The sequence below is a fragment of the Saimiri boliviensis genome, chromosome 11 (genome assembly GCF_048565385.1).
Source record: "Saimiri boliviensis isolate mSaiBol1 chromosome 11, mSaiBol1.pri, whole genome shotgun sequence".
Taxonomy (NCBI): domain Eukaryota; kingdom Metazoa; phylum Chordata; class Mammalia; order Primates; family Cebidae; genus Saimiri; species Saimiri boliviensis.
This window is the reverse complement of record NC_133459.1, coordinates 118,805,294-118,829,599: the sequence shown is the minus strand read 5'-3', so window position 1 is coordinate 118,829,599 and position 24,306 is coordinate 118,805,294. Positions and strand designations below refer to the sequence as shown.

The 24,306-nt window shown below is 35.6% G+C and overlaps 1 protein-coding gene across 3 annotated transcripts in view; it reads right to left on the bottom strand.

Annotated features, from left to right (window-relative positions):
• Window positions 1–24,306, bottom strand: part of LOC141580350 (putative ATP-dependent DNA helicase HFM1) — a 113,228-nt gene that overhangs the window by 62,075 nt on the left and 26,847 nt on the right. For 2 of the 3 annotated variants that reach the window (XM_074381445.1, XM_074381446.1), the window contains exons 8-17: window positions 20,199–20,290; window positions 18,617–18,723; window positions 18,477–18,524; window positions 14,890–14,987; window positions 14,675–14,806; window positions 12,319–12,404; window positions 12,019–12,102; window positions 11,735–11,892; window positions 9,418–9,521; window positions 8,812–8,958 (exon numbers count right to left, since the gene is read on the bottom strand). In XM_074381445.1, the coding sequence (XP_074237546.1) occupies window positions 8,812–8,958; window positions 9,418–9,521; window positions 11,735–11,892; window positions 12,019–12,102; window positions 12,319–12,404; window positions 14,675–14,806; window positions 14,890–14,987; window positions 18,477–18,524; window positions 18,617–18,723; window positions 20,199–20,290 (1,056 nt within the window). Of the gene's footprint in view, window positions 1–8,811; window positions 8,959–9,417; window positions 9,522–11,734; window positions 11,893–12,018; window positions 12,103–12,318; window positions 12,405–14,674; window positions 14,807–14,889; window positions 14,988–18,476; window positions 18,525–18,616; window positions 18,724–20,198; window positions 20,291–20,913; window positions 21,061–24,306 lie in introns of all 3 variants that reach the window. The other variant, XM_074381444.1, reaches the window with a different exon arrangement.

The following is a 24,306-nucleotide window of genomic DNA, read 5'->3' as shown; positions in this document are numbered from 1 at the left end:
TTGAACTAGCAGCATTTATTGAAAGACTGTCCTTTCTCCACTGCATGGCACTGTCACCTTTGTCAGAAACAATGACTGTATTATTCCCAAAGTGCTCAAATTACAGGCATGAGCCACCACACCCAGCAAGTTTTATAGTTTTAACTCTTACTGTTAGGTCTTTGATTTATTTTGAGTTAATTTTTGTAGATGGTATGAGGTAGGAATCTAACTTCATCCTTTTGCATGTGTCTATGCAGTTGCCTGGCCCTATTTCTTGAAAAATTATTTTCAAATTCTTTTACCATCAAAATTGTTTTGGCATCCTTGTCAAAAATCAATTGGCAGAGATGTATAGGTTTATTTCTATACCCTCAGTTACAGTCCATTGATCTCTATGTCTAGTATTATGCCAGCACCACCTTGTCTTGATTACTGCAGCTTTATAACTAGTTTTGAAACTAAGAATTGTGAGTCCTCTATCTTTGGTCTTTTTTTCTTGAAGGTTGACTTAGCTATTCTGGCTCCCTTGTATTTCCACATTAATTTTAGGATCAATCTATGAATTTCTGCAAGAAATACAGCTAGAACTTTGATATGGACTTTCTGAATTTGTGAATCACTATGAGAAATGCTGCCATCTTAACAATATTGTCTTTGTGACATGGATGAAGCTGGAAACCATCATTCTCAGCCAACTGACACAAGAACAGAAAACCAAACACTGTATGTTCTCACACATAAGTGGGTGTTGAACAATGAGAACACATGGACACAGGGAGGGGGACACCACACACCGGGGCCTGTTGGGAGGTAAGGGGCTAGGGAAGGGATCGTAGAGGGTGGGGGGATTGGGGAGGGACAACATTAGGAGAAATACCTAATGTAGATGACAGGGGGATGGATACAGCAAACTACCATGGCATGTGTAGACCTATGTAACAAACCTGCACGATCTGCACATGTACCACAGAACTTAAAGTATAAAAAAAAATATATTGCCTTTCAACCTATGAACATGAAATATTTTTAGGACTTCTTTTAATCTATTTCAGTGGTGTTTTGTAGTTTTCAGTGTTCATTCCTTATGCTTTTCTGTTCAATTTATTCCTAAGTATTTTATTCTTTTTGATGCTATTGTACAATTGTTTTTTATACTGACTGCATTCAGTGATATTTCCAAACATATTAATTCGAACAGCATGTCTACAGTCTTTTGGATTTTCTCTATAAATAATCATGTTTCTTAGAAATAGTGACAATTTATTTCTTCCCAATCCCATCCCTTTTTTCTTTTTCTTCTTCTCTTTTTTTTTTTTTTGAGACAAGGTCTCACTCTGTTGCCTAGGCTGGAGTAGAGTGGTGTAATCACAGCTCACTGTAACTTCAAACACCTGGACTCATGTGATGTTCCTATTTCAGCCCCAGAGTAGCTGTGTCTACACGCATGCACCACCACACTTGCCTAATTTTTCTGTTTCTTGAAAAGCTGGAGTTTCACACTGTTGTCCAGGCTGGTCTTGAACTCCTTGACTCAAGTGATTCTCCTACCTTGGCCTCCCAAAGTTCTGGGATTATAGGTATGAGCCCCTGCACCCAGTCCCCTTTTTTCTTTTATAAATATTATTCTATTACTAAGACTCCCAGCACAATGTTGAATAGAAATAATAGCAGAGAGGATTCTTGTATTATTCTCTAATTCAATAGGAAAGTGTTTAATATTTTACTATTGAGTATGACCTTTGCTATAGTTTTTGTAGATATTCTTTATATTACATTCTTACAAACCAGAAATAGAAGCTCCCTTCTATTTCTAGTAGAAGCTCCTTTCTATTTCTAGTTTGCTCAGAGTTTTTTTTTTAATCATAAATGAGCACTGAATTTTGTCAAATTTTTTGACACCCTTCAAGAGGATCAAATGGTTTTCTCCTTTTTCTCTGTTAACATAGTGATTTATGTTGATTTACTTTGGAATGATAAACCACTCTTGCATACATGCAATAAATCATACTTAATTGTGCTATATTGTGTTTTTTGAAAATATGGCCCAATTCAGCTTGTAAATATTTCATTAAAGACTTTTGGATCTATCTTCATAAGATATGTTGCTAAATAATTTCTCTTTCTTTTTAATGTCCTTATCAGGTTTTGGAATTAAGACCATACTGGCCTCATTAAAAAAATAAAACATTAGAAAATATTCTCTTTTTTCTATTCTCTGGAAAAGTTTAAGTAAGGTTTGATATTATTTCTTCTTAATTGAGAAAAATTAACAGTAAAGTCATCCATGCCTCAAGTTTTCTTTGTGGACAAATTTTTACGAACAATTGCTTCAATTTCATTCCTAGTATCAGACTACTCAGATTTTATTTTCTTCTGTCAGTTTTGGTAAGCTTGGCTTCTCAATAAATTTCCTCACTTTAGACCAAACTATGTCAAATTTGTCATTATAAAATAGTTAATATCTTTTTTGTGCCTCTGAATATCTTTAGTACATTTTTGATGTACAATGTAATATTCTTTTTCATTCTTGATTTTTTTTTTTTTTACTTATCAGTCTTTATTCACAGGGGTTCTTAATTTTATTCATCTTCTCTAAGAACCAAATCTCAGCTTTGTTGATTTTTCTCTGTGCTATATTTACATTCTGTGTATCCTGATTTCTGTTTTTCTCTTTATTTTTTCTTGTTACATTATTTATGTTTGATATGATATACTCTTGAGATGCAAGCTTGTATTTTTTTGCTTTGCATTTTATTTCCACATATATTTTAAACTCTGCAAGTCATTTCAACTATTGTTTTATAAAGTCAATTTATATACAGTCATATATTTATCCTTTCTACTCTTCATTCCCTCCCCCCACCCCAGCATGTCCATGTTTTCATCTGTGATCATTTTCCTCTAAGGAACTCCCTTTAGCATTTATTTCATTTTTTATTTTGAGACAAGGTCTCACTCACTGTGTTACTCAGGCTGGAGTGCATTGGCGTGATCTCAGCTCACTTGCAGCCTCAACTTTCCAGGGTCAAATGATCCTCCCACCTCAGCCTCCCAAGTAGCGGGGACCACTGGTGCATGTCACCACACTCACTAATTTAAAAAAAATTTTTTTTTTTTTGTAGAGACAGGGTTTCACCACATTGCCCAGGCTGGTCTCGAACTCAAGTCCACCTTGATCTCACAAAGTGCTGGGATTATAGGCAGGCACCACTATGCCCAGCCTTAGTATTTAAGTTAGGATGATACATTTACTGGTAGAGACAGTTATTCAGTTATTTTCTTTCTCTATGTCTGTATTTCACTTTAATCAGGAAGGACATTTTCCACTGGGCAGAAATCTAGGTTGGCAGCATTTTGAATATGACATTCCATTGCCTTCTGTTTTCTGTCATTATTGTTGAAAACTTAAGCTGTTAGTTTCACTGTTACTCTTTTGAAGGCAATGCATAAGTGATGTATTTAACATTTTCAGCAGTTTTGCTACAATGTGGCCAGATGTGGTTTTCTCTGTATTTATCTCTGTTTGGAGTTTACCAAAATTCTAAATCTGTTGGTTGGTGTCTTTTATTACTTTGAAATGGACCCAGCCATTGTCCCTTTGAATGCTAATTTTGCCCATTCTCTCTCTACTCTGCTTCTGAGACTTTAATTATGCATATGTTAGGCCTTTTAAAAATTATATTCCTTTGTATCTTTTCCATTCTCTTATCTCTGGGCTTCAATTTGGATATTTTCTATTGATATGTCTCAAAGCCCACAAATCCTGTATTTGGTTACACTGAATCTAATGTTAAACCTACCAAACTAGCCCTTTACTTCATATATTGTATTTTCCATTTAAAAGCCCACTTAAATCTCTGTATAGATTTTAATTTTCTGGTAAAACTTTCCATCTTTTCATGCATTTATCTATTTTTTCTATATTTTCTTGAAAACATTAATCATAATTATTTTACACTTTTTTTTTTTTTAAAGAGATGTGGTCTTGCTATGTAGCCCAGGCTGCAGTGCAGTGGCTAATTCACAGACATGATCATAATGCACTACAGCCTCAAACTCCTGGGCTCAAGAAATCCTCCTGCCTTGATCTCCTAAATATCTAGGACTACGAGTATGTGTCACTGTGTCTAGTATGTTTTCTTTACACAGCTGATTATCAGTAATATGGTCTTGTCTCTTTGCAGGCCTCATAATTTATCTTATGACAGACATTGTGTCTGTGGTTTCCAGATTATATTTCACCAGAAAAGGTTTCCCTTTTCCTCTGTCAGGCAAACATGCTGAGTGGCTGATCATGTAAACCCCTTTATAGGGGATGGCCTACCTAGCCTTTTTATTAAGAACTGTTGGGTCCTTGAGTCTTCAGCTCTGCCTGGAATGGGTTTCCCCTCTTTAGAATTTTAGTTCCTTTAGTCCTTATTGCTTCCACAAATCTCCGATGCCCTAAAAATTGTAATTTTTATAAGATATGAAGGTTTTCATAGTTGTAGCTGTGGAAGTACTGGCCTACCACAAAACTACATCCGACACAGAAATGGAAGCTCTTCTGGGTTCTTCAAAAAGGAAGAAGATAAATGCTCATGCGCTCACAGAACAGTTCTAAATGTGCTCTTCCTGCCACTACTCACTGCAGTTACTACTTATTATAATTGCCAGCACTCTTCAGAGAGCATGACTAATCATGCTGCTGCTCTCACATTCCCCAGTATCTGTTAACTGCTCCCCTCATGGGTCAAAAGAGTGAAAATAGGACCAACTGAGTGAGAGCTGCAAGGTAGACTGCCTATGCTGCAAGTGTTCACATATTTGGTACTTGTTTTGTAGATTTAATTACAGAGCTATGTAAACATTTTACATTATTATAAAACAAAATTAATTGTTGAAAGCTATTCCTAAAAATATAAAATAAAATAAAACAAATGAAAGTATATATATTCAGAGTGGCATGGCCACAAACAGAGGATCTATTCCAAGTGATTTTTAAACACATTAATTTGACTACTGAGATATAATCTAAGGTAGTAAGATACAGTCTAAGAACAAAAATACATGCAAAATAATTCTCAAATGTTAATGATCACATTAAGAGTGGTAAACTGGTGTCGTTATTCTCAGACTGTTTGTTGTGTGTAATGTATATAAAGGATAGAAAATTAGTGATATTCTATCATTTTTGGAGCCATCGAGAACCAAGTTTCTCAGCATGATAGAAGGCCTATATAGATAATTGAGTTTAAGGATAAATTCTGTATCTCTGAATTTGATTTGTACATATAAGTATGAATTCATGATGTATTATATCTTTTAAAACAAAAAATAGTCCCATAACACTTAACTCTATGCATGAAAAAAATCTAAGAGATCATGACTACTCAATGGCAATGAGCTCCTCTAGGACACAGATTGTGATCTCTAGGAACTACTATCATTAAAAAAAAAAAAAGGCTTCTTGGACAAAAAGTTTATTTATGTATGGGTCTGAAGCTAGACATACATGAGATGAGCCTAGAACAGTATATTACCCTGCATAGCAAAGAAGCTGTCAAAACTCCAAAAGGACTCAGGAGTTAATCTGGTATATCTAGATGGCATCAAGATGACAGTATATTTACAATATTTATGAGACAATTTGAACACTGACTTAATATTGGATATTAAATAGATTTTATCTATAAAAGTAATGTAGTTCAAAAAATCTTTACCATTTGGATAGATATACAATGAAACATCTACAGAGGAAATACTACGATATCTAAAATTTGCTTCAAAATATGCATGGAAAAAAACTAAAGAGAGGTATAGATCAAACAGTAGTAGCCATGAGTTGATCACTGTTTAACGTGGATAATGAATAAATGAAAATTCATCATATACTTCTACTTTTGTATATATTTGAAAAATTCACATAATAAAAAATAGTAATTCATTTTCACTCTGATCTGCCTTAACAAATCTGTTGATTCTTGTACATCACTTGCTCTCCCCCGACAATGGCTGTAACAATAGCGTAAGTATGGAAAAGGAAAAACGTATAATGACATGATTTGCCTGTGTCCCCAACAAAATCTCAACTTGAGTTATATCTTCCAGAATTCCTATGTGTTGTGGGAGGGAGCCAGGGGGAGGTAACTGAATCATGGAGGTCAGTCTTTCCCATGCTGTTCTCATGATAGTGAATATGTCTCATGAGATCTGATGGGTTTATCAGGGGTTTCTGCTTTTGCTTCTTCCTCATTTTTTCTTGCCACCACCATGTAAGAAGTGACTTTCAATTCCCACCATGATTCTGAGGCCTCCCCAGCCATGTGGAACTCTAAGTCCAATTAAACCTCTTTTTCTTCCCAGTCTCAGGTATGTCTTTATCAGCAATGTGAAAATAGATTAATACAGCAAATTGGTACCAGTAGAGTGGAGTGCTGCTGAAAAGATACCCAAAAATGTGAAAGCGACTTTGAATCTGGGTAACAGGCAGAGGTTGGAACAGTTTGCAAAGCTCAGAATAAGACAGGAAAATGTAGGAAAATTTATAACTTCCTAGAGACTTGTTGAATGGCTTTGCCCAAAATGCTCATAGTGATACAGATAACACATCCAGGTTGAGGTGGTCACAGATGAAGATGAGGAACTTTTTGGGAACTGAAGCAAAGGTGAATTTTGTTATGTTTTAGCAAAGAGTTGGTGGCATTTTGCCCCTGCCCAAGAGATTTGTAGAACTTTGAACTTGACGATTTTGGGTATCTGGTGGAAAAATTTCTAAGCAGCTAAGCATTCAAGATGTGACTTGGGTACTGTCAAAGGCATTCTGTTTTAAAAGGGGAGCAAAGCATAAAAGTTCAGCAAATTTATCCCAGCACTTTGGGAGGCTGAGACAGGTGGATCACTTGAGGTCAGGAGTTCCAGACCAGCCTGACCAATATGGTGAAACTCCATCTCTACTAAAAATACAAAAATAAGCCAAGCATGGTGGCAGGCTCCTGCTACTCAGGAGGCTGAGGCAGGAGAACTGCTTGAACCAGTGAGGCAGAGATTGCAGTGAGCCAAGATCGTGCTACTGCACTACTGCACTCCAGCCTGGGTGACAGAGTGAGACTCTGTCTCAAAAAAAAAAAAAAAAAAAAAAAAAGGAAAATTTGCAGCCTATGTGATAGAAAAGAAAAACCCATTTTCCAGGGAGAAATTCAAGCTGGCTACAGAAATTTGCATAACTAGTAAGGAACCTAATGTTAATCCTGAAGACCATAGGGAAAATGTTTCCAGGCCATTTCAGAGATCTTCACAGCAGCCCCTTTCATCACAGACCTGGAGCCCCAGGAGGAAAAAGTGGTTTCATGGGTTGGGCCAAGGGTTCCCTTGCTGTGTGCAGCCTAGAGATTTTGTGTCCTGTGTCCCAGCTGCTCCAGCTGTGGCTGAAAGCAGTTCAATGTGCAGCTCGGGCTGTGGCTTCAAAGGTTGGAAGCCCCAAGCCTTGGCAGCTTCCACATGGTATTGAGCCTGCAGGTGCACAGAAGTCAAGAATTGAGATTTGGGAACCTCTGCCTGGATTTCAGAAGATGTGTGGAAATGCCTGGATACCCAGCAAAAGTTTGCTACAGGAGTGGGACCCTCATGGAGAACCTCTGATAAGGCAGTGCAGAAGGGAAATGTGGGGTTGGACTCTCCCCCACAGAGTCCTTAATGGGGTGCTGCCTAGTGGAGCTGTGAGAAGAGGACTACCATCCTCCAGACCCCAGAAAGGTAGATCCACTGACAGCTTGAACTGTGTATCTGGAAAAGCTGCAGATGCTCAACACCAACCTGTGAAAGCAGCCAGTAGGGAGGCTGTACCCTGCAAAGCCACAGGGCTGGATCTGCCCAAGACCATGGAAACTCACCTTTTGAATCAGCATGACCTGAATGTGAGACCTGGAGTCAAAGGAGATCATTTTGGAGCTTTAAAATTTGACTGCCCCACTGGATTTGAGACATGCATGGGGCCTCTAACCCCTTTGTTTTGGCTAATTTTTCCCATTTGGAATGACTGTATTTACCCAACACCTGCAGCCCCATTATATCAAAGAAGTAACTAGCTTGTTTCTGATTTTACAGGCTCATAAGCAGAAGAGACTTGCCTTGTCTCAGATGAGACTTTGGACTGTGGACTTTTGGGTTAATGCTGAAATGAGTTAAGACTTTGGGGGACTGTTGGGAAGACATCATTTGTTTTGAAATGTGAGGACATGAGATTTGGAGGGGCCATGGGTGGAATGATATGGTTTGGCTGTGTCCCCACCAAAATCTCAACTTGAGTTGTATCTCCCAGAATTCATACATGCTGTGGGAGGGACCCAGGGAAGGTAATTGAATCATGGAGGCCGATCTTTCCTGTGCTATTCTCGTGATGGTGAGTAAGTCTCATGAGATCTAATGGGTTTATCATGATTTTCTGCTTTTGCTTCTTTCTCATTTTTCTCTTGCCGTCACCATGTAAGAAGTGCCTTTCACCTCCCGCCATAATTCTGAGACCTCCCCAGCCATGTGGAACCATAAGTCCAATTAAACCTCTTTTTCTTCCCAGTCTCAAGTATGTTTTTATCAGCAATGTGAAAATGGACTTATACACATACCAAAAGATGAATCAAAAAATTTGTTCCCCAACTATTACCCTAATTTGACAAATACTAACTGTAAGAGAGAATTTCTACTATATCCTATCAATGCAATTACTATGAAGCTTAACTATCATATTCCAGAGTGTCCTCAATCTGAGTGTTACAGTACTGTAACACTCAATACTCCTCCCTAGCCATACCTTTACTTTAATATGAAATAGGAATTAATAGAGCTATTTACCTTTATTAGGTCCTGCTATGGTAGATCCATCTGAATGCTTAGAATGAGAAATCTGTGTTTCAGATTTTCTTCTCATAGTCATTTGATTTCCAAACCTCTTGGGTTCTAAGTAAAAGACTGTAAATTTCTGCTGAATATCAAGCCCAACTGGAAAATGAAAAAAAGTATACAAATGATTAAGTCATATAAATCCATATGAGAACATTTATTTCTTTTTATCGCTCTTATATTTTTATAGCTTCTAGAGCTAAGAAGTCCAGAAAGTTAAAATATTTTTGAAAGGTTAAAAAATATGACAACTAAAAAAATTACATATTTATTGTTACAAAAATAAAACTCAATCTTCTAACAATAATCATAATTTATCTAGGAAAATAAAATATCTATAAATGAAAAGATAAACTTTTATAAATGTCATCCTGGTCCATGCTATCTTTTATATATCTAAATACATGAAACTTCCTTTAAAGTTTATTCACATTATCTAAATATATTATTTTTGCATAATACCATTTATACTGCTTTTCTGTACCAGCATAAAGGATGTAATTTTTAAACGCAATTATATTATTTACATTCATGTCTTCATTACTTCAATTAACTTACCAAATTCAGAACTTATTAGATTTATGCTAAGATTTTCAGATTTAAGAGCTCTCTTCACAGCAATCTTCTTAGCCCAATTTCCAGCTTTTAGCAAAATAGAATCCCTGAAAAGTAGTATAGTTTAAGTAGTAATCCAAGCACTGAATGAAATATATATTAATCTTCAAGGGTTAATTGTTCTTAAGAAAGATATTCTCTAGTAGTAAACTGAAATAATTTACTGAAATTGCTTTCCTCAACTTTTCATGAGGGCGAATAAAGTATCAATGGAAATCTCTTGACCATGATATTTTAAAATTAATTTTCTTTTTTTTTTTGAGACAGGGTCTCACTCTGTTACCTGAGCTGGAGTACAGTGGTACAATCATAGCTCACTGCAGCCTCAAACTCCTAGGCTCAGGCAGTCGTCCTGCCTCAGTTTCCTGAGTAGCTGGGACCACAGGTACGTTGGACCATGCCCAGATTATTTATTTATTTTTGTAGAAATAGGGTCTGAGTTTGTTACCCAGGCTGGTCTGTAACTCCAGGCTTTAAGTGATCTTCCTGCCTCAGCATCTCAATGTGCTGAGAGTACAGGTTTGAGCTACCACATCTAGTCCATAATTTTCTTAATTACAGCTGTTTCCAAGTAGCATTTACCCATTTCAGTACCAGTAAGAATATATACTTGCTATCAATAATGCATGATCTTGCCCCTAAATCACTACCATTTAAAACTGGCTATATATAAGTTATGTGTATTATGAGAACAACTTCAATTGTATTTTTAAATTGATATAAAATATAGTCTGTATCTAATAACGTCATAAACAAACCAGCAACCAATTTTATGACTGAACTTATTTTAGTCTCATGTAGTCACAGATTTATTAGTCATAGAGAAAATACCTATTTTTGTATTTTCAATAGCAAAGTACAATAGCATATTCTCTATTAAGAAAGTACAATAGCATATTCTAGAAAGTACAATAGCATATTCTCTATTAAGTGTGTCATGGTTAGCTGCAGGAGAGAAGTTACCAGTGAAAGGGTTATGCTAGTCACTGCAGTCCCTTCAGAAACCTTGCATGTGACTTTTTGGGAAAGAATCTTCTAGTATATACTTGCAGCAATTAGGAGAATCTCATTTCAGAACCACTGCCATTCCTGAACTTACAAGTACAGTAAGATGGTTGGGAGTCTAGGCTCTGGAGTCAAACTGCTTGGGTTAATATCTGGACTTTGCTATTAACTAGCTATATGACCATGATTAACATTTGATTCATCATATGTCAAACTCATTAAACTCTTTTTGTCTCAATATCCTCCTCTACAAAATATGGATAGCACTTGTCTCATACAGATATTAAATACTTCAATATTTGGAACCTACTAAGTGCTAAAAAAAAAAATTAGGTATAGCTATAACCTACTAAGTATTGAAAAAATAGCCATAGCTATAACTGATATCCTTAGAGATTGCTTATGACATCCTGGGAGAAAATAATACTGTCTGGAAAAATGCTGAAGTAAAAATTATAGAATTGCATGGTACAGAACTAGATATAAGGGAGGGTACCTCCTCTACACATTTGCTCTGATTGCTTGGATCCTACAATGGAGCTATAGTAATTTGTCAGATTTTAATTTGAAAGTAGAAGATATATTTTGAGGTCAGTAAGAGAAATACTGCATTCAAACAGTAGTAGGACCATGAACGACTGGAGAAAAGCAGTGAAATAAGAAAGACCTCCTAGAGGTCATTTACTCACTTGTTTCAGACCATGGTGATAGATTTTATACTTTGTTCATTTGAGTACTAAATGTCAGTTTAAACCAACAGACCCAATGTTATATCTTCTTTAAAAGAAAAATAAGGCCGGGCGCGGTGGCTCACGCCTGTAATCCCAGCACTTTGGGAGGCCGAGGTGGGTGGATCACGAGGTCAAAAGATCGAGACCATCCTGGTCAACATGGTGAAACCCCGTCTCTACTAAAAATACAAAAAATTAGCTGGGCATGGTGGCGCGTGCCTGTAATCCCAGCTACTCAGGAGGCTGAGGCAGGAGAATTGCCTGAACCCGGGAGGCGGAGGTTGCGGTGAGCCGAGATCGTGCCATTGCACTCCAGCCTGGGTAACAAGAGCAAAACTCCGTCTCAATAAAAAAAAAAAAAAGAAAAAAAAAAAAGAAAAATAAAGAAACTATACCATTATGATGTCAGGAAAATGTAATTTAGTTGATCCCATAATGATCTTGTTACTTTTTTTTCCAGTGGAATTTTTCTTTTACAATAGATGCTTAGAAATAAAATCAAACATCAGAAATTTCACACTTACATAATCTTGTGCAGATAAACTACTTGATTATCTGCATCACCTATGATTAAGGTAACATAGTGAGAATCCGATGCTGTTCTTTTAGTTTGCAGTTGTTCAAAGTTTCTTAAAATAACGGTCACTAATATTTCTGCCGTGGTATCACTGTATCTTGAAATCTTCAAAAAAGGACAAGCATAAAAAGTGTTTTAAAATCTTAGTTCTCATACTCAGCTGAAGCCTATTTATGGGTGGCTTTATTCCTGAAAAGACAATAAAATATCTAAGAAACAAAAAATATTTACCTGTTCCACTTGAAGTTCATATTTTGGTAGATACATCACAGTTTCTTTTATCTGGGTTCCAAAGGGGGGATGTCTATTTAAAATCTAAAAACATTTACACCATTATATTCTTACCACAACACTTGAAACTCTAGCAAAATATTTTTTAGAATAAATAGCTTTAATAATGCTTATCACCCAAAACCTTGGTAAGTGAAAATACTTATGATTATAAGAAGGAAAATAACTTTTAATAGAAATAAAGGTATGCCTCAGAATTTAGACAGAATTAAGGAATTAGGAATAAGTGAATATAAATACCAATTCAAGTTCCCTTGCATCTGTCTCTTCTAATTTTTTAAAGGAAGTCAAACCAGCATTTACGATTGCATTTGACAATGTTATACCTGTGAAAAATTAATCAAACAACAACTTAAAAATAATCAACTTTAAATAAAATATATATTTAAATATTTAAAAACTAAATTAATTTTTAAAAATTTAAGATCCAGTCAAATAACTAACAAAGCTTTTGTAGAAAGTTTTCAATTGGATTATTTGGGTTGTGACGTTATTCAATTATTGATATTTATTCAGACTGAAATAAAATATGCATTTGCTTTATAAAAGAAAGATAAACTCTGGTCCACATGATGACTCACCATTTAGTTTTACTATATGTCATCCATAGGGCAAGCACCAAGAGATATGTACTTTTGTACTCATGCTTGAAAGAAAGGCAACATGATTCAAGTCTCATGCTTAAATGAAGCAAGGGAACACTGCTTCATGAAGCTATGGCTCTCTGAGCATTTCTGTCTTAGAAATACAGTTCTGTTTCTGTACTTAAACCAGACTATTTTACTCTACTGCCTTAAACTTCCAATGCTTTTCCATTGTATTTAGAATGAAGTGGCAATTTCCTTACTGGGGCCAAATTTTCTTACCTATATGACTTGACTACAGCCTCTCTCTCTAATCTAATTTCCTCCCACTCTCCTGTTGCTGACTACTCTCCAGCCACCCTGGCTTTTATTTTTTCCTTAAATATATAAAGTTCATTTTCATCTTTGGACCTTTCCTATTTCCTTATACTTTTAGAAGGTAGAATTTAAAATTCTTATATGCTTATGAATGTATTTATCCAAATCCCCAATCCAAATTTTATACTGTAAGCAGTATAAAATTCCAAAATATTGTCTAAGGCACATATATTACATATATTACTGGTGAAGGTATGACACTATTTCCTTACTCATATATTTACTTGTTCTTGGGATTTTCTCTTAGTTCTTCTTAAGACACACCTTCTAGTATTCATAATTCCTAATGTTCATTTCCATTTCCCCTCAAAATGTTTGTCTTTTAACTTTTTAGTTTATAGCCACCATTAACATCAATTTGTATGAATTACTTTTTTTTCCAGATGCTCAGTAACAACTTAGATTTGACTTTTTGTTTGGATTCTCTCACTTTTCTACTATATAATATTTTTCTGGGCAATATTTGTTTTTTTTCTGTTCAGCTGTAATGCATATGTGTGAAAACAGGTTAGTTCAACAATCTGGAAGGGACAGAATGCAATGAATGCCTGTATTGATGATACTCTAGAAAGCCAGAAAGATTGGCTTTTTCAGGTATAATGAAACTTATTAGTAATCACTTAGCCTAATTTTAAAATTTTCTAAATGTTGTATGGAACCACTTTTCCAATTGAGAACTTTTGCCTTTATGGGATGGATGTGGTATTTGGTTGCCAGGACTTCTGTAAGAAGGTAAGCCTTTCCATCAGGTATCCCTCCCCTTACTTTCACCAGCCAACCCCTCTTCATCCCAGCTCCCATGACTTCCTAGTTAGCCCTCTGTCACCTCACTGATTTCAAATTTCACCGATAAAAAAAGTAAGACTTCATAAAACAGCTGGTAATCTTTGTTCAAATAAATAACAAGACAATCCCTAAAAATCCCCCAAGATGTAGACAAAACTGCAAAACTAACAAGGCTATCAGTCATGAGACAGTAACTCTCTTTTTAGAATTCTAGCTATCTAAGAAGGAATAGGGTCACAAGGTCACAGGTATCAAACAGGAAAATCCTTTGTATACGGTACTCCCTACAGTCTCAGAGCACACCTTATATAAGGTCCCTATAGACAAAATAATCAGGCACAATCTTTTGTGTATAGAATCTCTATGAAAATCGGTATTAGTACTCCAATGTTATTGAAAACCAAAAAAACAAAAAACAAAAAAAAATTAAGACATAAAGAAGTGACATAATTTTCTGTAATGAATTAGGAATGGCTGGGATTGCTAAACCTTATAATTGAGATCAAAACAAAATTTTGTCATAAAAGTGGAAGAGAGGACATCACATAGTTACCTAATTACTAAAACAGAATTTCACTCATGGTATGAGAAAAAATTTTCAGATAAGAGCATTAATTTTTATTAGGTTTCTCATGTACTCATGTATCATTCAGTTGATTTCAAATGGAATCCTTTAAGGAGGAGCAAATGAAAATCAGATTTCTGAAAGTAGAGTACAGCACTTATTTAAGCCTACAAATACTTATCTTCTTTAAAGGTCTGTAATCATCACAGAATAATTTTACTAACAGTGAATACAAAATAAATGGCAAACATTGCCAAACTGCCTGCCTGTAGTCAGTACTTACCAATTTTTTCCAGTTGTTTGGATACATGCTGAGAGTTTTCCCAAAGTTTACACCTAAAACATTTAGCTAAAATCAAACTATTCAATAGTACAGCAAATTTCTTTTCTTGAGCAGCTACAAAATCTGACAACCCTAAAGAAAAAATTTCCAATATTAAATCTAGTATACCAGTATATTGGGAAAAAATATTTAAAATCCACTAATTCTTAACATACATCTTGTAATTCGGGAGCCTTGTCTGAAAATCTTTGCAGTATCTTGTGTCAAAGCAAAATCTTGTATGGGAATACATCCTAGTTGAGCCTGAATAAGACTTGGAGAAAGAAAAAAAATCTGTTACTCCTTTGTAAGGGTTATTTATCTCACAGTATTTATATCACTCATTGAAGTATTCCTTCTTAAAACATTTTTCTGCCTTTATTTCTGCAATACTACATGATTCTCTATCTGGCATAATTATTATTGCAGGTCAACAATAAAAGTTCATTCCTGTTTTCCCAACTCCTCAAAGTTGTCTTTATTTATTATTTATTGCTCTTCTTTATTCAATCTCTTTGTCTCAAAAATCTCATTTCATCTCAGACCTTCATTATAATCTCTAGATTGACAAATTACAGGAGACCTTCACTTAGACTGTTACTTTAATCTCAACACATCTCAAATTGTTTTCATATTCTCCTCCAAGACAGTTCTGTCTTTTAGCTCTACTATTTCTTTTCAAGGAATTATAGAAAAATAATACAATTTGTTTTATCAACAAATTCTTATTAAATGCCAGGCATAGTATTATGTGCCAGTAATTCTGTTCAGTGTATGAAGGTCAGTAGCATACTAGCTGGTTATTCAAAATCAGCAGCTGCTTGGCTACTGAATTTGAGGTGATAGTTGTTATGAGGGGGAAAAAGACTAGTGTCTATGTGCCTACTATATCTCAGGTTCTCTGCTACCTGTTTGGCCCATAAACTTACCTAATCAGACATTGATATGCAAATCACTGATGGTTCTAACTAAAATTATTATACTTATTGTTACTCTCCTGAGGGAATCTCTTTTTAAAAAACAAATTTCTTCCTAAACTGCTCAGTAGAAGGAGGTCTCTTGATAAAACGAAAACAGTCAGCTACACAAAGAAAAAGGACAGAATAGTTATATTTCATGATTTAGATGAGCAAAAGATATGTGAAAATTGAAAGAAGTAATCAACTCACTTCCCGGAATGGATCCATACAGCTGAAATTTAAACTATTAACTTTTTTTGGCTATGGTATATGGTTCTGAAAATTATTTTATATCATCTATTAAGAAATAGTTATAAAGATACACAATTACTAACAAAGAAAGAACTGATGGAAAAATGTGAATGGGGTGCTTTTAAATGCTGGGTAAATAAAACTTAAGCTACCTAGGGATATACAAATGTGGAGTACAAAATTGCTGGAGCAAAAATAAGACTTTTGAAGAAATATTTATTTATATTAAAAAGCAATTATTTCTAATAAATAAATAAGAGACTTTTCAACATCATACTTCCCTGTCAGAAATCTTATTTCAAGAAGCAGTAATAAAACAGGGATAGGAGAAAAAAATAGAGATTTACACTATTAGGTACAGAACCATGGCAGGACTCTCAGTTTCTCTGTACTAGATAAGGCAAGAAGTGATATCCTGTAATCTTACCCCTGAGCTTGTCTTCAGTAGAAACAGAAGTTCCACAGCCTCAGGTGAGGTGGCACTTCTACCACCTCAACTAACAGGGGCAGAGTTACATGGTAGTTATAACTAACCAAGGGTTAGTGTAAGAATTAAATGAGATAAGGTATTGATTCAGTTAGAATGAGATTAAACCATGACCAGACCATATCAGTCTATACACAAACAGTTTATTCTCATGTGTAAAAGAAAGCCGGAGTTGGGAAGTCCATGGATTCGTATGGTGGCTCCATATCATACCCTGTCAGTTCACTGAAAAATACTAGTTAAAAAAACAGAGCTAGTGCTAAAGAAGGAAGACCTAGGAATTAAAGATAGGAAGAATTTTAAAACAGCCTTAAATTAAAAGGGCAGAACCAGGCATGGTGGATCACACCTGTAATTCCAGCAATTTGGGAGGCCAAGGCAGGTGGATCACTTTTCAGGTCAAGAGTTCGGGACAAGCCTGGCCAACATGGTGAAACCCCGTCACTACTAAAATTACAAAAATTAGCCAGGTGTGATGGCATGTGCCTGTAATGCCAGCTACAGAGACTGAGGCAGGAGTATCACTTGAGCCTGGAAGGCAGAGGTTGCAATGAGCCAAGATCATGCCATTGCACTCGAGCCTGGGCCACAGTATAATACTCTGTCTCAAAAAAAAAAAAAAAAAAAAAAGGGCAGAAACTTGAAGGATAAAATCCTAAAACTAAGAGGATTAACATCTACTTGGAGAAGAACAGATGTGGATTTCAGCAAAGTAACAGGGATATGACAAAGCCATGAAAAAGTTAACTATTAGCCATCACTGCCTACAAATATACTATAAATGTTTGATTAAGGCCCTTCCATCCCATTTATACACACTCTCTCTTTTCTTGGCTATGCTTAAGTAAGATGTACAAAAGCAGGAAATGATAATGGGAATCTAAATTATGATATGTATAAAAACAATTATAAAGTATAATAATTAACTTTAAAATCTGACTGCTTCAATCAACATAATATATTACCCAATTTAAGGCAAAGTTAATGGAAGCACTGAAATTGCAAATAAAGTGTTCCCAAGAAAATGAGTGTGGAAAGATACTTGATTTAATTTGACTCAATAATTTATGCAACACAGTATACTCGGGGGAAAATGAGAAAATCAAGAGTTCTAGATAGCAACATAACCTTGGTGAAGTCATAACTTATCTGTGGATCACTTACGTCATTGTAAAATGAGAGGACTGGGCTATATGATCTCTAAGGTTATATGAATTTATAGAAATAAATATTTGAATATAGAAATACAGCTAAGAAAATAAACATTAACTTCTGTGGTGCAAGCTATAAACCTGCCTGATGAGATGTAAAAAACAATGAGAAGATTGCTTTATAGACTTAAAGGTAATTGGAAGATAAAACTTAATGAGATGTCAGGAAGAATCCCAAAGAAAGGATGGCCTTCTCTAGCTATGGAGGAAAAGAAATTCTTTGGCTAATTGGTTTTATTGAGCCACACTTAAAAAAACATTTCACCTTAAATTACATAACACTAAGACCTGCATACTCAGAAAACCAAGCAGTTAGCATGGCAGAAGACAGTATCATTGTATTTGTGATTGCAAACTGCTAAAAGACACAAGTTACGGTGTAGCCTTAATTACTCTTTCAATTACTAATCTCTATATAAATTCCCTATTTACAGCAGAATAGTCATCTACTGTCACATATACACTCCTTTACTCATAATGTTGCTTTTACTCTGTCTCTCCCAGAATGCCACTACCATTCAATAGACATTTATTACATAGGTTTTCATATAGTCCATTATTTTTATACATATTGTTCTCATTCAAGGTAACTTGAAAACTCCTGACAATGAGAAACAGAAGAAGCATGTCTTCTTTCAACAGTCCATCTTGCCTCAACAGAATCTACTCTGAACAAATGTTTAAGAAAAAGTATTCACAAATCATCAATTTTAAAGTCTGAGAGTTCTAAGAAATTAATTTCACATCTACATTCTGACTCCTTTTTATGTATATTTTTCTGCATTAAGAAAAACAAATGTAAAATGTCTTAAAACCAAAAAAATAAAACATTCATAAGTATGAATCATCTTTACCAATTTACTTTCATTTCTCTTGTTTTAATTCTTCCTTCCATTGGAAATCTATAAATAAAACCACATGGCAAGACATGTATTATTTATTTTAATTAAATAAAACCTCTTAAAATTATTTAAAACATATGTAATTTCCGTACCTGATAGTTATCCGATTTGGATCTTTGTTCAAAGTATTCAGTGTTTTCTTTTCATTCATTCTTAACTGTATATCTAGAAATTCCTTGCAGCCAGCTATCATTGTAACCTATAACATTTCAGAAGTTGTCCATTTAATGAAGTCTATTTTTTGTTTCTTTCCTCTCATCTTCCTTCTCAAAATTTATTTATTTTTTATACTGTTTTGAACCATCACAGTTTTATCAATTAACATAACATGAGTAAAAACCGGCTTTATACATTTTGCTTCTTTAAGGATTCATTCATTCACTAACAAATGCTTACAAACTCCTATTATATACCAGACATTACATTAGACACCAGGACTATACAAATAAGATTTGAAAGATTAACAAGATACAATTTAAAATATCTAGCCCAGTGCCTACCATGTAGTAATAAATAAGTCCTCAATAAACATTGCTTTTGTTACTACTACTACTACTACTACTACTACTATTCTACTGTTCTATAGTTTGCAAATCATTATCTCAATTGAGGATAATTTAGTCATAGAAAGAATGTTTTAGATATTAGGAAATTTGGATTCTAGAGCCTACTTCTGCCAGGTAACAAAAAAAGGAGTCTCTGTGCTTTCATTTTCCACATATCTAAAAATGGAACTAACACTTGTTTTAATTTTCTTATACACTTGCTGAACTCAAGACCAGATGAGTTAATGTTAATAGTGGGTGTTTTCTACTCTTGATTTCTCCTTAGTTAAGAATGTTTACCTAAAAATACAAACCTTCTATTTTTCATCAATTGTTATTTATGTGACTCCTCAATCACAACTGGAATCCTACTGTGCAATTTTTACTATAATAATCTTACCACAGTAATCAAATTCAATGTTTTAAATAAATATGAATGGCTTAAATTTGAGAGTAAATATTTTCTTTTATAAATATTGTTTCATATTCATGTTGAGTGAAGGAAGAAAGGACCAATGCAGTTACCATGCCTATGGTCCTGTTCACTGCTGCAGCTGCAAAGTTGCCCCCACTGTTGATATTTTAGCATAATCTGTTATTATTCCCATTTTCTCTACAACCAGTATTTGATCTGGGTCATCACCAATACTATTCTATTCCCATTGTTCTCACTATTCTGATGCAAAGATTTAAGGAGAGGTTGCAAGTAAATGGCACACATGCTGCAACTCACTGTCCTTCACTCATGGCAGACTTTCCTAACATATCACACCACAGCATCTTGGAATCTTTCTTACATCCCAATTACATTCTATCGCCACTACCAAGGTAATTAGCATTATCACCTAACTTGTAAAGTAGTTGCCATACCTACTTTGGTTTTGTACATAAATTTTCTTAGCTCTGATAAGAGTTAAAACAGAAAATATAATATATTCTAAGAAGAACTATTCCATATCTCATGATCAGAAGTATATAGGAAGAGACATATGCATTCTTAGAAATGCATATGTCTTTCCTTTCTGCTCATTAATTTGTAAATTATATGAGATACACAAATTAGTTGTTTCTCAAATATTATTTTATACTACATCATTATGTATTTATTTTCTAGTGAAAATTAATTTACCAGATCTGATAAGGTTTCTTTTCCACTGATTGTATAAAATTTCTTCACCGTCTCAAATGTAATATAATACCAAGCCATCAATCTTCCTGCTTCTGTAAGAAAAGATGGAAAAACGAACAGTCCCATCACTGACTGAAACAACTTGTATTTTTATGTTTAACAAATATTTCCTGAAGAAAGAAGAAGCAAGATGGTAGAACAGAAGCCTAGATCATTGGTCTCTGCTGCAGGAACACCAAATTTTAACAAGAATCTGCACACAGAAAAGCACTGTCACAAGAATCAAAAATCAGGTCATCTTGGCCACGTCTGGGCAGAGAAACAAGGAGGCTCTTGGGGTCTCCAAGTCCAGGGCTAGGCTCGTAGACAGCATTTCTGGACCTGCCCTGGGTCAGAGGGGCACCTGCTGCCCTGAAGGATGAGTCCAGGCCTGGGAGCATTCACTATACACTGACAGAAGGGCCGTTGGGATTTAAGTGAATATCAGTGATGACCTAGCACAACCCCTGAGGATAAGTGAAGGTGGTAGTCACAGGCAGAGACTCTTCTGCCTATGGAAAGGAGAGGAAAGAGTAAAAAGGAATGTGTATTTTGGTTTGAATGCCAGCTTAGCCACAGTAGAACAGAGTATCAGGTAAATTGCTAAGGTTTTTGACTCCAATCCCTGGCTTCCAGACAGCATCTCTGGACACACCCAGGACCTGGGGGAACTCACCATCCTGAAGGGAAAGGCCTTGGGCAAGGCCCAGTGCTATGCTGGCTTCAGGTCTGACCCAGCACAATTCCAGTGGTGGTGGCCACAGGAGTGCTTGCATCAGCACAGCCCCAATTCCAGGTGGCTCAGCACAGAGTGACAGAGAATCTGTATTTTCGGGAGAAAGTAAGGGGAAAGAACAAGAGTCTTTGCCTGGTAGTCCAGAGAATTCTTCTTTATCTTATCCATGACCATGAAGGTGGTATGTCTACGAATCTGCAAAAACCACAACATAATTGGGCTTTTGGCCAAAGTCCCTTTGAATACCTGGAAAGCCTTCTCAAAAAGGACAGGCAAAAACAAGCCCAGACTGTGAAGACTAGAATAAATACCTAACTGCTGAATGCCCAAACACCAAAGAATACCTCCAGGAAAACATGGCCTCACCAAATGAACTACACAAGGCACTAGGAACCAATCCTACAAAAAGAGAGATATATATAGCCTTTCAGACAGAGAATTCAAAATAGCTGTTCTGAAGAAACTCAAAGAAATTCAAGATAACACAAAGAAGAAATTCAGAATTCTATCAGATAAATAACAAAGAGATTGAAATAATTAAAGAATTAGGCCGGGCGTGGTGGCTCAAGCCTGTAATCCCAGCACTTTGGGAGGCCGAGACGGGTGGATCACAAGGTCAAGAGATCGAGACCATCCTGGTCAACATGGTGAAACCCCGTCTCTACTAAAAACACAAAAAATTAGCTGGGCATGGTGGTGCATGCCTGTAATCCCAGCTACTCAGGAGGCTGAGGCAGGAGAATTACCTGAACCCAGGAGGCGGAGGTTGCGGTGAGCCGAGATCGCGCCATTGCACTCCAGCCTGGGTAACGAGGGCGAAACTCAGAGTCAAAAAAAAAAAAAAAAAAAAAAGAATTAAGCAGAAATTCTAGAGTTGAAAAATGCAATGACATGCTGAAGAATGCATCAGAGTCTCTTAGCAGCACTGATCAAGCAGAAGAAAGAATAAGTGAACTTGAAGACAGGCTATTCGACAATACACAGTCAGAGGAGACAAAAGAAAAAATAATTTTAAAAAACAATGAAGCACACCTATGAGATCTAGAAAATAGCCTCAAAAGGGCAAATCTAAGAGTTACTGGCCTTAAAGAAGAGGTACAGAAAGAGATGGGGATAGAAAGTTTATTCAAAGGCATAATGTAAGAGAACATCCCAAACACAGAAAAGGATATCAACATTCAAGTTAAAGAAGGTTATAGAATACCAAACAGATTTAACCAAAAGAAGGCTACCTCATGGTATTTAATAATCAAACTCCCAAAGGTCAAAGATAAAGAAAGGATCCTAAAAGCAGTAAGTGAAAAGAAACAACACACAATGGAGCTCCAATGTGTCTGGCAGCAGACTTTTCAGTTGAAACCTTACAAGCCATGAGAGAGTAGTATGAAATATTTAAAGTGCTAAAGAAAAAAGCCCTTTTACTCGAAAATAGTATGCCTGGTGAAAATATCCTTTAACAATGAAGGAGAAATAAAGACATTCCCAGACAAAAAAAAAGCTAAGGGATTTCATCAACACCATACTTGTTCTCTAAGAAATGCTAACGGGAGTTCCTCAATTCGAAAGGAAAGGATGTTAATGAACAAGAAGAAAATCATTTGAAGGTACAGAACCCACTGGTTATAGTAAGCACACAGAAAAGCATAGAATATTATAACACTGTAATTGTGGTATGTAAACTTCTCTTGACTTAAATAGACTAAATGAGGAAGCAATCAAAAGTAATAGCTACAACAGCTTAATAATAAGATGTAAAGGGAAATAAGAAAAAGGTAAAAAGCATGGGGATAAAGTTAAAGTGTAGAATGTTTAACAGTTTTCTTTTTGCATTTTTGTTTGCTTGTTTAGGCAATCAGTGTTAGGTTATCATCAGTGTGAAATAATGGGTTATAAGATAGTATTTACAAATCCCATGGTAACCTCAAATTGAAAAACATACAACAGGTACACAAAAAATAAAAGGGAAGATATTAAAGCATGCCACCAGAGAAAATCATCAGTACTAAAAGGAAAACAGGAAAGACAGAAAGAAGGAAGAGAAGATTGTAAAACACCCAGAAAACAAATAACAAAACGGCAGGAGTAAGTTCCTACTTATCAATAATAACACTGAATGTAAACGGACTAAACTGTCTAATAAAAATACACAGAGTGAGGCTGGGCACAGTGGGTCATGCCTATAATACCAGCAATTTGAAAGGCCAAAGCAGGGGGACTACTTGAGCTCAGCAATTTGAGACAAGTCTGAGCAACAAGTCTGGCAAAACTCCATCTCTACCAAAAATACAAAAAAATTAGCCAGGAATGGTGGCACACACCTCCGGTCCCAGCTGCTTGGTGGGGGCTGAGATAGGAGGGTCACTTGAGCCTGGGAAGTGGAGGTTATGGTGAGGAGCACCCAGATATAGAAAGCAAATATTATTAGAGCTAAAGAGGAAGATAGGCCCCAATATAAGCTGGAGACTTCAATACCCCACTTTCAGCACTGGACAGATCAACCAGACAGAAAACCTACAATGAAACATTGAATTTAATCTGCACTGTAGACCAAATGGACCTAATAGATATTTACGAAACATTTCATCCAACAGCTGCAGAATACACATCTTTCTCATGAATCATTCAAGGAAAGATCATATGTTAGGTCACAAAACAGGTCTTAAAACACTTTTATTGGGAGGCCAAGGCGGGTGGATCACAAGGTCAAGAGATCGAGACCATCCTGGTCAACATGGTGAAACCCCATCTCTACTAAAAAATACAAAAAGTTAGCTGGGCATGGTGGCATGTGCCTGTAATCCCAGCTACTCAGGAGGCTGAGGCAGGAGAATTGCCTGAACCCAGGAGGCGGAGGTTGCGGTGAGCTGAGATCACGCCATTGCACTCCAGCCTGGGTGACAAGAGCAAAACTCCGTCTCAAAGAAAAAAAAACAAAAAACACACTTTTAAAAATTGAAATGATATCAAACATCTTCTCTGATCACAGTGGAAACTAGAAAAAAATAGCAAAAGGAAATTTGGAAACTATACAAATACATGGAAACTAAACAACATGCTCCTGAACAAGTGGGTCAATGAAGAAATTAAGATGAAAATTAAAAAATTTCTTGAAACCAATGATATTAGAAATACAACATACAAAAACTGATGGGACAAAAGTAGTATGAAGAGAAAAGTTTATAGCTACAAGTGTCTACATCAAAAAAGAAGAAAAATGTCAAATAGAAAACCTAATGATGCATCCTAACTAAAAAAGCAAGCACTAAGCAAACACAAAATTAGTAGAAAAAAAATGTATCAGAGCAGAAATAAAATTGAAATGAAGAAAACAAT